Source organism: Plecotus auritus (assembly GCF_963455305.1).
Source record: "Plecotus auritus genome assembly, chromosome: 7".
NCBI lineage: Eukaryota > Metazoa > Chordata > Mammalia > Chiroptera > Vespertilionidae > Plecotus > Plecotus auritus.
In genome coordinates, this window is record NC_137774.1 from 94,797,246 (window position 1) to 94,810,589 (window position 13,344).

At 41.5% G+C, this 13,344-nt stretch overlaps 1 protein-coding gene across 4 annotated transcripts in view; it reads right to left on the bottom strand.

Moving 5' to 3' along the window:
- Window positions 1–11,830, bottom strand: part of ZNF789 (zinc finger protein 789) — a 29,778-nt gene extending 17,948 nt beyond the window's left edge. For 2 of the 4 annotated variants that reach the window (XM_080679260.1, XM_080679259.1), the window contains exons 1-3: window positions 11,652–11,794; window positions 8,295–8,372; window positions 5,904–6,030 (exon numbers count right to left, since the gene is read on the bottom strand). In XM_080679260.1, the coding sequence (XP_080535386.1) occupies window positions 5,904–6,030; window positions 8,295–8,372; window positions 11,652–11,702 (256 nt within the window). In that variant the 5' untranslated portion in view covers window positions 11,703–11,794. Of the gene's footprint in view, window positions 1–5,903; window positions 6,031–8,294; window positions 8,373–11,651 lie in introns of all 4 variants that reach the window. The other 2 variants (XM_080679261.1, XM_080679258.1) reach the window with 2 other exon arrangements.
- Window positions 11,831–13,344: the final 1,514 nt, after the last annotated feature.

A 13,344-nucleotide genomic window follows, 5' to 3' on the forward strand; every position in this document is an offset into this window, starting at 1 on the left:
GATTGTTAAAAAATACTATGAACAACTCTATTCTAACAAACTAGACAACCTGGAGGAAATGGACACATTCCTAGAAAAATACAACCTTCCAAAACTTACTCAGGAAGATTCTAAAAATCTCAATAGGTAGTCATCAAAAAGCTTCCAGCAAACAAAAGCCTGGGGCCAGATGGCTTCACAGGGGAGTTTTACCAAACATTCAAGAAAGAACTAAAACCTATCCTCCTCAGACTATTCCAAAAAATTCAAGAGGAAGGAACACTTCCAAGCTCCTTCTATGAAGCCAGCATCACCCTAATACCAAAACCAGATAAAGACAACACAATGAAAGAGAATTATAGGCCAATATCCCTCATGAACATAGATGCCAAAATCCTCAACAAAATTCTAGCAAATCGAATCCAGCAGTACATCAGAAAGATCATACACCATGACCAAGTAGGATTTATCCTGGGGATGCAAGGATGGTACAATATTCACAAATCAATACACGTGATACATTACATAAACAAATTGAGAGATAAAAATCATATAGTCATATCAATTGATGCAGAAAAAGCATTTGACAAAATCCAACACCCTTTCTTGTTAAAAACTCTCAGCAAGGTGGGAATAGAGGATCATACCTCAACATAATAAAAGCCATATATGACAAACCCATAGCCAACATCATACTCAATGGGCAAAAACTGAAACCATTTCCCCTAAGAACAGGAACAAGACAGGCATGCCCACTCTCACCACTCCTCTTCAACATAGTGCTGGAAGTACTAGCCATTGTGATCAGACAAGAAGAAGAAATAAAAGGCATCCAAATTGGAGAAGAAGAAGTAAAACTGTCCTTATTCGCAGATGACATGATACTGTACATAGAAAACCCTAAAGACTCCATCAAAAAATTATTAGACTTGCCGAAACCGGTTTGGCTCAGTGGATAGAGCGTCGGCCTGCGGACTGGGGGGTCCCAGGTTCGATTCCGGTCAAGGGCACGTACCTTGGTTGCGGGCACATCCCCAGTGGGAGGTGTGCAGGAGGCAGCTGATCGATGTTTCTCTCTCATCGATGTTTCTAACTCTCTATCCTTCTCCCTTCCTCTCTGTAAAATATCAATAAAATATATTTTTTAAAAAAATTATTAGACTTAATAAATGAATTTGGCAATGTAGCAGGATACAAAATTAACACTAAGAAATCTATGGCATTTCTACACACCAATAATGAACTTACAGAAAGAGAGACTAAAAAAGCAATCCCATTTACCATCGCACCAAAAAAATTAAGATACCTAGGAATAAACTTAACTAAGGAGGTAAAAGACCTATATGTGGAAAACTACACAACATTGAAAAAAGAGATAGAGGAAGACATAAACAGATGGAAGAACATACCATGTTCATGGACTGGTAGAATAAACATCATCAAAATGTCCATACTACCCAAAGCAATCTATAAATTCAATGCACTTCCCATTAAAATACCAACGGCATATTTCACAGACCTAGAATGAACCTTCAAAAAATTCATCTGGAATAAAAAAAGACCCCGAATAGCCACAGCAATCCTGAGAAAGAAGAACAAAGTAGGGGGGATCTCAATACCAAATATCAAGCTGTATTACAAAGCCACTGTTCTCAAAACTGCCTGGTAATGGCACAAGAACAGACATATAGACCAATGGAATAGAATAGAGAACCCAGAAATCGACCCAAACCATTATGCCCAATTAATATTTGACAAAGGAGGCATGAACATACAATGGAGTCAAGACAGTCTCTTCAATAAATGGTGTTGGGAAAATTGGACAGATACATGCAAAAAAAATGAAACTAGATCACCAACTTTCACCATACACAAAAATAAACTCAAAATGGATAAAGGACTTAAACATAAGACGGAAACCATAAAAATACTAGAGGAATCCACAGGCAGAAAAATCTCAGACATATGCTGAAGGAACTTCTTCACTGATTCGCTCCTAGGTCAATGGAAACTAAAGAGAAAATAAACAAATGGGACTACATCAAAATAAAAAGCTTTTGCACAGCAAAGGAAACCATCAATAAAACAACAAGAAAGCCCACTGCATGGGAGAACATATTTGCCAATGATATCAACGATAAGGGTTTAATCTCCAACATTTACAGAGAACTCATACAACTTAACAAAAAGAAGATAAACAACCCAATCAAAAAATGGGCAACTGATCTAAATAGACACTTTTCTAAAGAAGACAGAAGGAAGGCCAGGAGACATATGAAAACCTGCTCAAAGTCACTAATCATCAGAGAGATGCAAATCAAAACAACAATGCGGTACCATCTTACACCTGTCAGAATGGCTATCATCAACAAATCAACAAATGACAAGTGTTGGCAAGGATGCGGAGAAAAAGGAACTCTTTTGCACTGCTGGTGGGAATGCAGACTGGTGCAGCCACTGTGGAGAACAGTATGGAGTTTCCTCAAAAAACTAAAAATGGAACTCCCATTTGACCCAGTGATCCCACTTCTAGGAATATATTCCAAGAAACCAGAAACACGAATCAGAAAGGATATATGTACCTCTATGTTCATAGCAGCACAATTCACCATAGCTAAGATTTGGAAACAGCCTAAATGCCCATCAACAGATGAGTGGATTAAAAAACTATGGTACATCTACACAATGGAATACTATGCTGCAGTAAAAAAGGAGTTCCTACCATTTGCAATAACATGAATGGAGATGGAGAGCATTATGTTAAGTGAAATAAGCCAGGCAGAGAAAGATAAATATCACATGATCTCACTCATTTGTGGAATATAATGAACGGCATAGACTGATGAACAAGAACAGATCCAGAGACTGAGAAATGTCGATCAGAACCTCAAACCTCAGGGAAGGAGGGGGTCGGTGGGAGTAAGGGGGAGAGATCAACCAAGGGACTTGTGTGCATGCATATGAACCTAATCAATGTATGCAGACAACAGGGGGGGGCGGGGGCTGAGTGGAGGGTGGGAGGTAATGGGGGAATAAGGACACATATGTAAAAAAATAATAAAAAAATAAAAATAATAAAATAGAAAAGAAATTGTGAGGTAACCAGAACCCCAAGAACGCCTGAGAACATCTTTCTTGCCCTGCTAGCAGTCATCAGCTATACAGTAACATTACCTGGGGAAAATGGGGAAGTATTTTGGACTTATGTTCCTGATCCTTCATGGGTAAGAGCCCTTACGTGGGCTGATCCCCTGCCTAATGTAGTCACCAATAATTCCAAACACTTTGTTCATCCAGGAGGACCATGGGTGGGGCAAGGAAGTATAATTACACAGGGGTTGCCACCCAGCTTCCCTTTTGTATGACACAAAATCAAACCACTGCTCCTTTGTGTGTAAAATTAAAGAGAGGTTTCTGGCTTGCGTGGACACCAAAGGAAGGGACTATCACTACTTGCTCCTGGGAGAGGTGCAGAAAATGTAACTAAGACCTCATCTATACAAAAAGAAATTGACAACCAGTTTGAAATGGAATTGCCATGGCCTAGAGCAAAGAACATCCTTACATGATATTATTCTACAATGTAATTATAATTTTTCCCAGATTTGTACTACCCCCATTACTTATAATAGTACCTTGCACACTTGGGAATCAAAAAAAAACATCTTTTTGGTGCTTGGAGACAAAGGTAACACATCTCTTGATATTTCAGAATTACAACAACATAATGTACAATTATCCCAAACAAACTTACAAACTAATTCTTTGAATGTCTGGCAGCAATTTAAAAAAGACATGAAAGGATTTAATCCCTTCCACTGTGTAGAGGGCGCCCTGAGAAGGCACTTGAGCATTCTATATTGGTCCCTCTTGCCCTTTTGGCCAAGAGGGACCCTCTTCTCACAATCCAATTGCCCACAGCTATTGCCTGTGCTTTCTGTTCATGCAGAGGTTGAAGCCTCGTGGTGGCTGGTACCATGGATCTGTTTCTCGCCCAGTGGGGTGAGCTGGGCCCTACCTGGAGAAGAAACCTGGGTTCCCCAAGATATGTGATTAGTGCTGGGGCCCCGCCAGCAGGCAAGGGGATCCCAAGGCAGGTGCTGGGCGTGGAGGCCACAGGGGCATAGGCTACCAAGGAGACAGAACTGAACCTCACATCACCCTGCTTGGCCCCAGAGGATGGCTGGTTAGCCAGAGACGGGTAAGATTCCTCAGGGAAGGAACAACCTAAGACAGGCACGGTCGCAGAGGGGCCATCAGGAGAGAACTTGGGGAGTCAACAGAGGTGGGGCACAGACCCTCACCCCCTCAACTTTGCAGGGGCCTGAACCCTCACCCCTTCTGAGGGAGGTCTCCTGCCCCCATGACTGCTTCGCTTCCCATGCCCAGCACAAATCGGGACCCAGGTAACAGACAGAGACTTGGCTGACAGCAGCTGCCCTCTCACTGCAACAAGACTTGTTTGAGTTGTCTTGTGCCCATGGTATGGGGAAGTGGGTTTTTGATATCTAAATCCAACCTAGCACCAGGAATGCTCAGGACCTACTCAAGAAGACAAATAATCCTTTCCACTAATATTTACAGGGTAAAATAAGATTGTTGTTAGAGTATTAAATTTGACAGTAAAATAGTAGTCAAGTTCTCAGACTAATTTAAATTGGCTAAGTGAAATAAGTGAATATTCTAGAAAAATTGATGGTATTGGACAAAAAGCTGTTCCTAAAGTGTTAACTAAAATTTTTATTAGTAGTTCATCTCATGGTATAATTGCATAACATGTAATGAACCTAAAGCAGTCATATTTTAGTGCAAAAAAATTAAAATTTAAAAGCTATCAAGACTACATTATAAAATTTCCAAAAGCCTCCTAATATTTAAATCAAAAAGGGGGGATAGTAGAAGAATATCATGTAAGGAAAAATATCCTGTAAGTAAATTGCATCTAGAAAATTTTTACTTTAGAAAATTAACTTTCATTTGTAATGCTAACAGCAAGACACCCATGAAAAACACACATGGTGTCTAAACAAGCCAAAGGAAAATTGTTTGGGCAAAAAATGAAAAAGGATCCCAAGTCAAATTTATAGGAAAGATTCCTTTATTAACTTTTGGTCGAGAATATGTTTGTATATTTTCAGAAAACACCTCCAAGACCATGTGGATTCCTGCAACAGAGAGGAATTGGCAGGACTGCTCCAGCCATGAAGACAGAAGAGAAACAGTCCAGAGATGGAAGACGCTGACAACGCCTCGCCATACTAGCAGTCAGCAGCTGTGCGTCGCAGCAGGTTGCCCAGGACCAAACCAGAGAGGGTTGGACCTGCATTACCACCATTTGTCCACCATCCAGAACTGAAATATCATCGCTGACATGTACACATAAGGAACTGTTTGAAATTGAAATTGGGACTCAAAAGAACTGTTGGCCCAGAAAGAAACTCACTACAGCCTGATTCATTTGCCTCCCAGCATAACCATTACTGCTTGTCTCATTTTTGGTTCTCATAAGTGTATTTCTAGTATCACACGATCTCACTCATCTAGGGGAAATAATGGACAACATAAACTGATGAACAAAAACAGACCCGGAGACAAGGAAGCATCAATGAGACTGTCAAACCTCAGAGGGAAGGTAGGGGAGGGTGGGAGTAAGGGGGAGAGATCAACCAAAGGACTTGTATGCATGCATATAAGCCTAACCAGTGGTCACGGACAACAGGGGGGTGGGGGCATGCGTGGGGAGGAGTTTGGGATGGGAATGGGGGGATGAGGACAAATATGTGATACCTTAATCAATAAAGAAATTAATTTAAAAAAAAAAGAAAGACAAATGTGTTATGAAAACATTTCTGGTTTTCAGTGCTTTTTCTGATTTTAGAATTTGTGTAGACACTCAAAGGCAAATCTGTAAGCCAAGTCATTACCCAACAAAATCATGTTTCTGTAATTCTCCAGCATCACATCTCTGTAGAGGTTCTTTTGAGCCCAATCAAGTTTGTTCCACTCTTCTCTGGTGAAGTACATAGCCACATCCTCAAAGGACAGCAACTCCTAAAAACACAGTGACTAATTATAGCTTCAATTCTGATAATAACTTTGTGAGCAGCTATTATTCTATAGGTCTGGTTTGATTAGATAAAGTGAGTTGTTCAAGTTCATTCAATTAGTAAGTAAATTCAGGGATCAACTTCAGTCTTCCCACACTCAAGCCAGACATCTTCTTTTTTCTAAGCGAGGGCCAGAAGCTTTTTCTTTAGAGGGTCAGATAAATATTTTACGCTTCTCAGGCCCTTTGGTCACTGCTACAATTATTCAGCTCTGCTACTGTAGCACAAAAGAAAGCCATGGAAAGCAAATGGGCATCACTGTGTTCCAATAAAACTTTACTATCACGTCCAGGTCAACTTGCCCAAATCCTGCTCTATACACTCAACCCTTTGCAAATGATTTTTCTGCCAGGGCTTGCACAGGGAAGAGACAGCACAATCAAATGAGGTCATTGAGGATAGCTTAGTGTACAGACTAGTCACAAAAGAATGGACAGGCTTCCAACGGCCTGCTGAAGCATGGTAGGGACTGGCTCTCCTGGGGAACCATTACTGACTAAGTCTGATGGGGAAAGCATGGAAGGAGTTATTAGAATCTAGAAAGTTGTTGAGAGAAAACAAGGCTGGAACCAGCATCTTAGAGAAATGCAGCCCAGCAAGGAAAAAGCTGTAGGAATAAGCATCTGACATTAATTTCCTCCAAGCCTCTGGTCCCCTGATTCCCACCATTCCATTGCCAAAAACCAACCAGAAGCCAGAGGGCAAGGGAGCCCACTGATGGTAAATATAAACGTCAGCCTCCCAGGGCACAGACCAAAGTCAGGAAGAGTACAGAGTATATCCAGTGGGATCAGGTGTTCAGCACAATGTACGCAGTATAAGTTTCCATTTGCAAATGTGTATTCACCTCATGTGGGCCAAGAACAGAAGGTGTCTCATTCATATGCTATTGGAGCACTTGGAGCAGAGGCCTGGTTGTCTGCTCACTATACTCCTTTCTCTTATAAGACATTGACTGTGTGGGTTCAGGGGGTATTTGTGCAGAACAAAGGTGCTCACTAATAGAGAATACCCACTCCATCCTGAGAAGCTTCTCATAGCTCTCGTCTGGATACAGATATCAGAATCTCCCAAATTGCATGGCCTTTCTTTCCTCCCCACTGAAACTGACTTCCTCAAGCTCTCTCTGAACACCATCCTAAATGTCCCTCCTTTTATTGCCTTCTGAACCTGACCAACTCAGTTATCTCCATTTTCTATATCTACATGAAGGTTATTAGGTGCTGGGGGATGAAATGGTTTAATCTCCCATGAGTTATCTCGTACATTTGGTTTTACAGTTGAGCCCTTAAAGGTTCTCAAAAACTCTTGCTCTCATATTCCCCACCAGTGGTACACTGCATATTTATCACTCCTGTTCCTTTAAGAAACATTTTCTGAGCACCAATAAGTTGTTAACCTTCATGCTATTGGCCAGAAATAAATATAAAGTTACAACTCAGGCTGTGAACTGCTCAACTCTATATAACAAAAGTGGTGTGATGGGGCCCCCTCGAGTTGCTAAGTGCACAACTGTACAACCCTATAGCAGCCCTGGTCCCTGCTTCAGGAAGTGAATGATACAGTGGAGGAAGATGGAGAAATCAACATGGAAATGATCCAGTGGTCAACACCCATGGGATGTAATTAGAGGGGGCTGTGAGGAGAGGGAGCTCACCTTCCCTTTCAGAAAGCACTGCCAGTTATGTCTCTAGCCCATGGGGCACATGCTCTTTAACTCCTCTAGTATTCCCCACCACCTCCCCTGGACATTACCTACATTTTTACTCATCCCTCTTCTCCCTCAGAGGAAGAGGTTGCCCTGTAGTAATCCCCCATCTCTGCTATTGATTCCATTCTCTCCTGTCTCTGCCTGGGACTAAATCCAATGATGATGATGAGTCTTCCTTTTCTTTATCTTTCTTCTCTTTCCCCTTGTGATATTGTGATTTACAGTAAAAAAAAAAAAAAAAAAAATGTATATTTGGTCTTCATCCCCGTTTCTCGCACAGAATTCCTAAAATCTCTGGAATTTCCTAAAGGCATAACAACAAATGAGCATCTTTTAATATTTGGTCTTTGTCCTCTGTTTCTGAGATAGGTCCAGAGCCATAAAGGTAAAAGGCATGTCTTGTTACTCATAATAACTTTCTTCCACCACACCTGAGTTTATGTTAATGAGATGGACTTTAGAAAGTCCTTAAAAATGGCAGAACAACCACAGCTCACCTTCCATGGGGCTGTCAGGAGCACAGCTGCCATGGCCTGGTTTCTAAGATGGGGCAGGATCCTGGCCACCAGGCTAAGCTGAAAGAGAAAAAAAAAAAAGGTAAGGAGTGAGGCCAGTACACATTTGAACCTCTCTCACTAGGCAACTCTTGAAATTCCAACAGGGCCAATAAACCTCAGCTAACACAAAGTCACTATTAATGTTGGAATATGTGATAAAAATGAAAGGAGCCACTAGAATAGTTTTTTTTTTAGTAATTTCTGAAGCTAGATCCATTTTCAAAGCTATAGTCAAAAGAACCTGTGGCCCAGCCCTCCCCTTCTCCCTAGAATATGTTCTGCAGTACCTCATTATAAAAATAGCACTCTGTCAGCAGATGAGTGGATTAAAACCTGTGGTACATCTATACAATGGAATACTATGCTGCTGTAAAAAAGGACATCTTACCATTTGCAGAGCATGGATGGACCTGGAGAGCATTATGCTAAGAGAAATAAGCCAGAGAAAGATAACTATCACATGATCTCATTCATTTGTGGAATATAATAAACAACATAAACTGATGAACAAAAATAGATCCAGAGACACAGAAGTATCAAACAGACGGTCTGCCAAACCTCAGAGGGAAGGCAGGGGAGGGTGGGGGATGGGGTAAGAGATCAGCCAAAGGACTTGTAGCTGTGCATATGAGCATGACCAATGGACACAGACCAATGGGAGTGGGTAGGGAGAGGTCAATGGGGGGAAAAGGAAACATATGTAAAACTTTCAACAATAAAGAATTTAAAAATATAGCACTCTTACCTGCAACCTGCAGCAACCAGCCCAGAACTCAAACCACAACCAATGCAGCAACAGGCCCCAAATCAGGACTTGGTCAATATCTGCCACCATATCCCTAATATTTATGTCCCTTCTTCAACTGAGAAGGACCAACAGAGAAAGCCAAACATGCTCCCCGCTGCCCAATCACATAGAATGTCCCACTTATACTAACTTAACCTGTTCCAGGCTTCTCAAGCCAACAACCTCCAAACTGGGCATATTTCAGCTTTTCCTTTTTTTCCACCATAAAGCTTTGCGGTCCCTGACTGTGAGTCTCTACCAAACACAAGTGATGGTGGCTGACTCCCTTGCTAAAGCATGCTCTGAATAAAGAGCCTTTGTTCTCATTTGAGTGGTTTTCATTTACTTCTACATCATACAGAATCAGCTCACAGAGTGTAAAAATTATTTTAGGGCGGTTATCAGGCTACATATTATACACAAAGAAGTAATCATTGTCAAAAAGAAATTCAGCTTTACTTGATATGGATATTTTATTGAGCAAGAAACAAACCACAAACACGGAGACTTCAAAACTCAAGGTGTTAAGAAGCTGGGCTCTCAGCAGTTACTGCTCAGCTTATAAAGCATGTGAGGGGTAGCAGAACACACCACCCCAAAATATGCTCCTTTGAATGTTGATTATTTTGAGCTGCAGGCACTTGAAAAACAGCAAATGCAAAGAGATGCTTTCTATGAACTCCCTTTATCTTCCTAAAGACAGATCCTCCAAAAGGAACTCAACTGTCACAAATACCTCCCAGGGAGTTTCATCAACCAGGGAAGATTGACTCTTATCACAAGAGAGGGGACTAGGAAACTTTAACACAAACTACCAGACCTCCCATATATTCTTCTAAGGGCCCACTCATCTTTCTAAAAACCTTTTACTCTCCTCTAAAAGGCCTACATTCTCCATCCCCTTTCCCTATTAAGATGGGAAAAGCCTGAATTCTAAGGCAATCCAGGAGTTACTAATTTCTCCCTGGGTATCTCCATATATTCATGAGGTACACATGTTAATAAACTTGTTTGTTTTTCTCTTAATCTTTTATTCAGTTAACTCAGAAGGGTAGAGAGAAAATTATTTTTCTCCCCCAGACATGAATGAAGAAGTACCTTGTTTTCTATTGTGACTGGTTACTAGAAACTGACATTTCTTTTAGAGCACTAGTAATGTACAGGTTTAATTTTGTTGTTAATCCTCACCCGAGGCTATTTTTCCATTGATTTTTTAAAATATATATTTTATTGATTTTTTTACAGAGAGGAAGAGAGAGTTAGAAACATCGATGAAAGAGAAACATCAATCAGCTGCCTCCTGCACATCCCCTATGGGATGTGCCTGCAACCAAGGTACATGCCCTTGACTGGAATCGAACCTGAGACCCTTGAGTCCGCAGGCCAACGCTCTATCCACTGAGCCAAACCGGTTAGGGCTGGTTTTTTTGTTTGTTTGTTTTGTGTTTTTTTTTAAGAGAGTGGAAGGTATGGGGGAGGGAGGAGGTAAGGAGGGGAGACACATCTATGTCTCTCTCAGAGATTGGTTGCCTCTCGAGCACCACCCTGACCATCCCTGGGGATTGAACCTGCCCTGCGAGGCCTGACGCTTTAACCACTAAGCCTCTCCGCCAGGGCCAAGTTTACTTCTTTGTAGCTGATTGGCTGAGAAGATGCCAGGTCACCCAACATAAGAAAGCTTAACTTTCATTTAAGGACAGAGTAAGCATTTGGGGGACAATTAGGACAATTTAAGTTTGGGTTCCTTAGCTATGGGTGGTTGGCCTACTAGGGCTATACCCAAACTGTGGCCTTCATTTTAGCTTTTTTTTTTTTTTTTTTTTAACACAAATTCAATATTGTTACTCAGGGAGTGCACAAGTGATGCGATACAGGTGATTTCTATTTCTTGTGCTTTTCTGGCTACCGGTGAACCTTGCTTTTTGTGCAAGTGCATTTCAAAGAAAGCCCCTCACACACCACTCACGTTCCTAAAAACGCGGTGCCTCTTAAGTAGGAAGGCACTCCAATAACGTCCTGATAATGGCTCCAACGTTGGAGAAGGGACCTCAACCTCTTCATTATCTACTGTGAACTCTGAACATTTGGAACTCAGAATCTAAAATGCCACTTCACAATGTGAACTCCTTAAACTCTTAATCATCTCGTTTTCCCCTATAAGAAAACCAAACCAAACAATAGTATCAACTAGGCAAATCCATCACCAGACTCGGTTCTTCCTTAATGCTAAAGAAGTGACTGCGCAGAACATATTCAAAAGTTGGCGTCTTCAGGAAGACGCTGAGTAAATGCCCTGTGACTTCCCCATAAAGCGGGATGGGATGGGATGGGATGGGATGGGATGGGATGGGATGGGATGGGATGGGATGGGATGGGATGGGATGGGATGGGGTGGGTGGGTGGGGTGGGGTGAGGGATCTCCCGAGCCCTGACACCTTCCGTGGCGGAGTTGCTATGACTTCCTCGCGGCACCCACTCCTCCCATTACAGTAGCTTCTTTCTCCCCAAACCTGCTTGGCGCCTGCTCCAGGAAGTCCTAGGTGTCCACAGCCAGCGACCATGTGGGCTGGGCTCCCCTCGCGACGTTCCGGCCCCGCCCCGGTATCTGGTCGGCGACTCCATTAATCCCCAACTGAGGGCGCTAAACCGAAAGATTCCCGTGTCTCTCCCTCGCCGACTCGCGCGCGCCGGGTAGAGCAACCCCGCCTGCGTACCGTCTAGGAAACGCGGAGGCTTCGCAACTCTATGGTTGGGCTATCTGTGCCGCGGCCTCAAGTCACGAGCACCCCGCTGCTGGCTGCCCTGAAACTAGTCAGAATCGCCTGGGTGGCTTTAAAAATTCTATTACTAAGACCCACGCCTTCCACACCACTTGTATCAGAATGTCGAGGGATGGGCTCTCGTGCAACAATTATTGATCTCCTTTCCATAATGGTCTTTATCTTATATGTAATGGGAGACTGAAAAATTTTAAAAAGCTTTTCTTTTTAAAAAGCTTTTCTTGTGAGTCTAATGTAGAGTGACTAACTTTTTAGAGAGCCAACCCTCATACCTGAGAAAAAACAAAACAAAACAAAACAAAATGAACATAATATGTTGAATTATTATACACGTGTGTTATTACTTTAACATAACAATATTTAAAATAGGTGTTTATATGAAATTATGTTATTTGAAGTTACTTTTCTGTTATATGAATGGTGTTACTTAAACAAAGCAACTGTGAAGATGAAAAAAGGAAAACCTCATCAAAATGGACTCCAGAAGCCATGACGGGAGGCCTCTCACTTATCACAGCAGGAAGAAGCTTACTTTACATACCCTGGATGAGAAGTAAGATTTTCTCCTTACCTAGCAACAACTCAACCAATGGGAAGCTGCCATAATCCCAACCACTGCTTCTCCTCCAATGAATTTATGTTCAAAACTACACTACCTCTCCCAACTTCCAACTTTACTTTATAAAAACACCCTCATCTCCTTTGTTCTCCACATTTACCTATGTTTTGTCATAGTTTGTAAGTCCCAAATTGTCATTCCTCTGTTATTCCCGAAAAAAACGTCGAATTTTCTATCTAAACCATTTATCTTTTTGTTTTGAAGGTTGACACACACAGGACTAATTAACAGTGGCAATTAATTGTAGAACTAATTTAAAAAAATTTTTTAATCCGAATCTGAGAATATTTTTCCCATTGAATTTTTTTTTTCTTTTAGAGAGAGTGGAAAGGAGAGTTAAAGACAGAAAAATATCAATTGCTTGGTTGCTTCCTACACGCACCCCAACTGGGCTGGGGATGGAGCCCTTGACCAGAATTGAACCCAGGACCCTTCAGTCCAAAGGCTGACTCTCTATCCACTGAGCCAAACTGGCTAGGGCAATAGGATTCCATATGTTTAGTAAAGAAAAAAAGTAAGAGAATATAGATTTCTTTTTAAAAACTCTTTTAGGTATTATGTGAAATCTCCCTTAAAGTCTTGATTCTCATGGTCCCACGAGAGTGAGTGTGTGTGTGTGTGTGTGTGTGTGTGTAAGTATGTATTGTTTTACTGCTGTAATACTGGTTGTTTGACCTGAAACGAATTACTTGAGCTCCTCTGTACCTTAGTTTACATACATGTTCAATGAAGAAACTAGAACTATTAATTTCAGAGGGTTGTTAAAGGTATTAAGTGAGTATCTAAAATGCTTATACAGTGGTC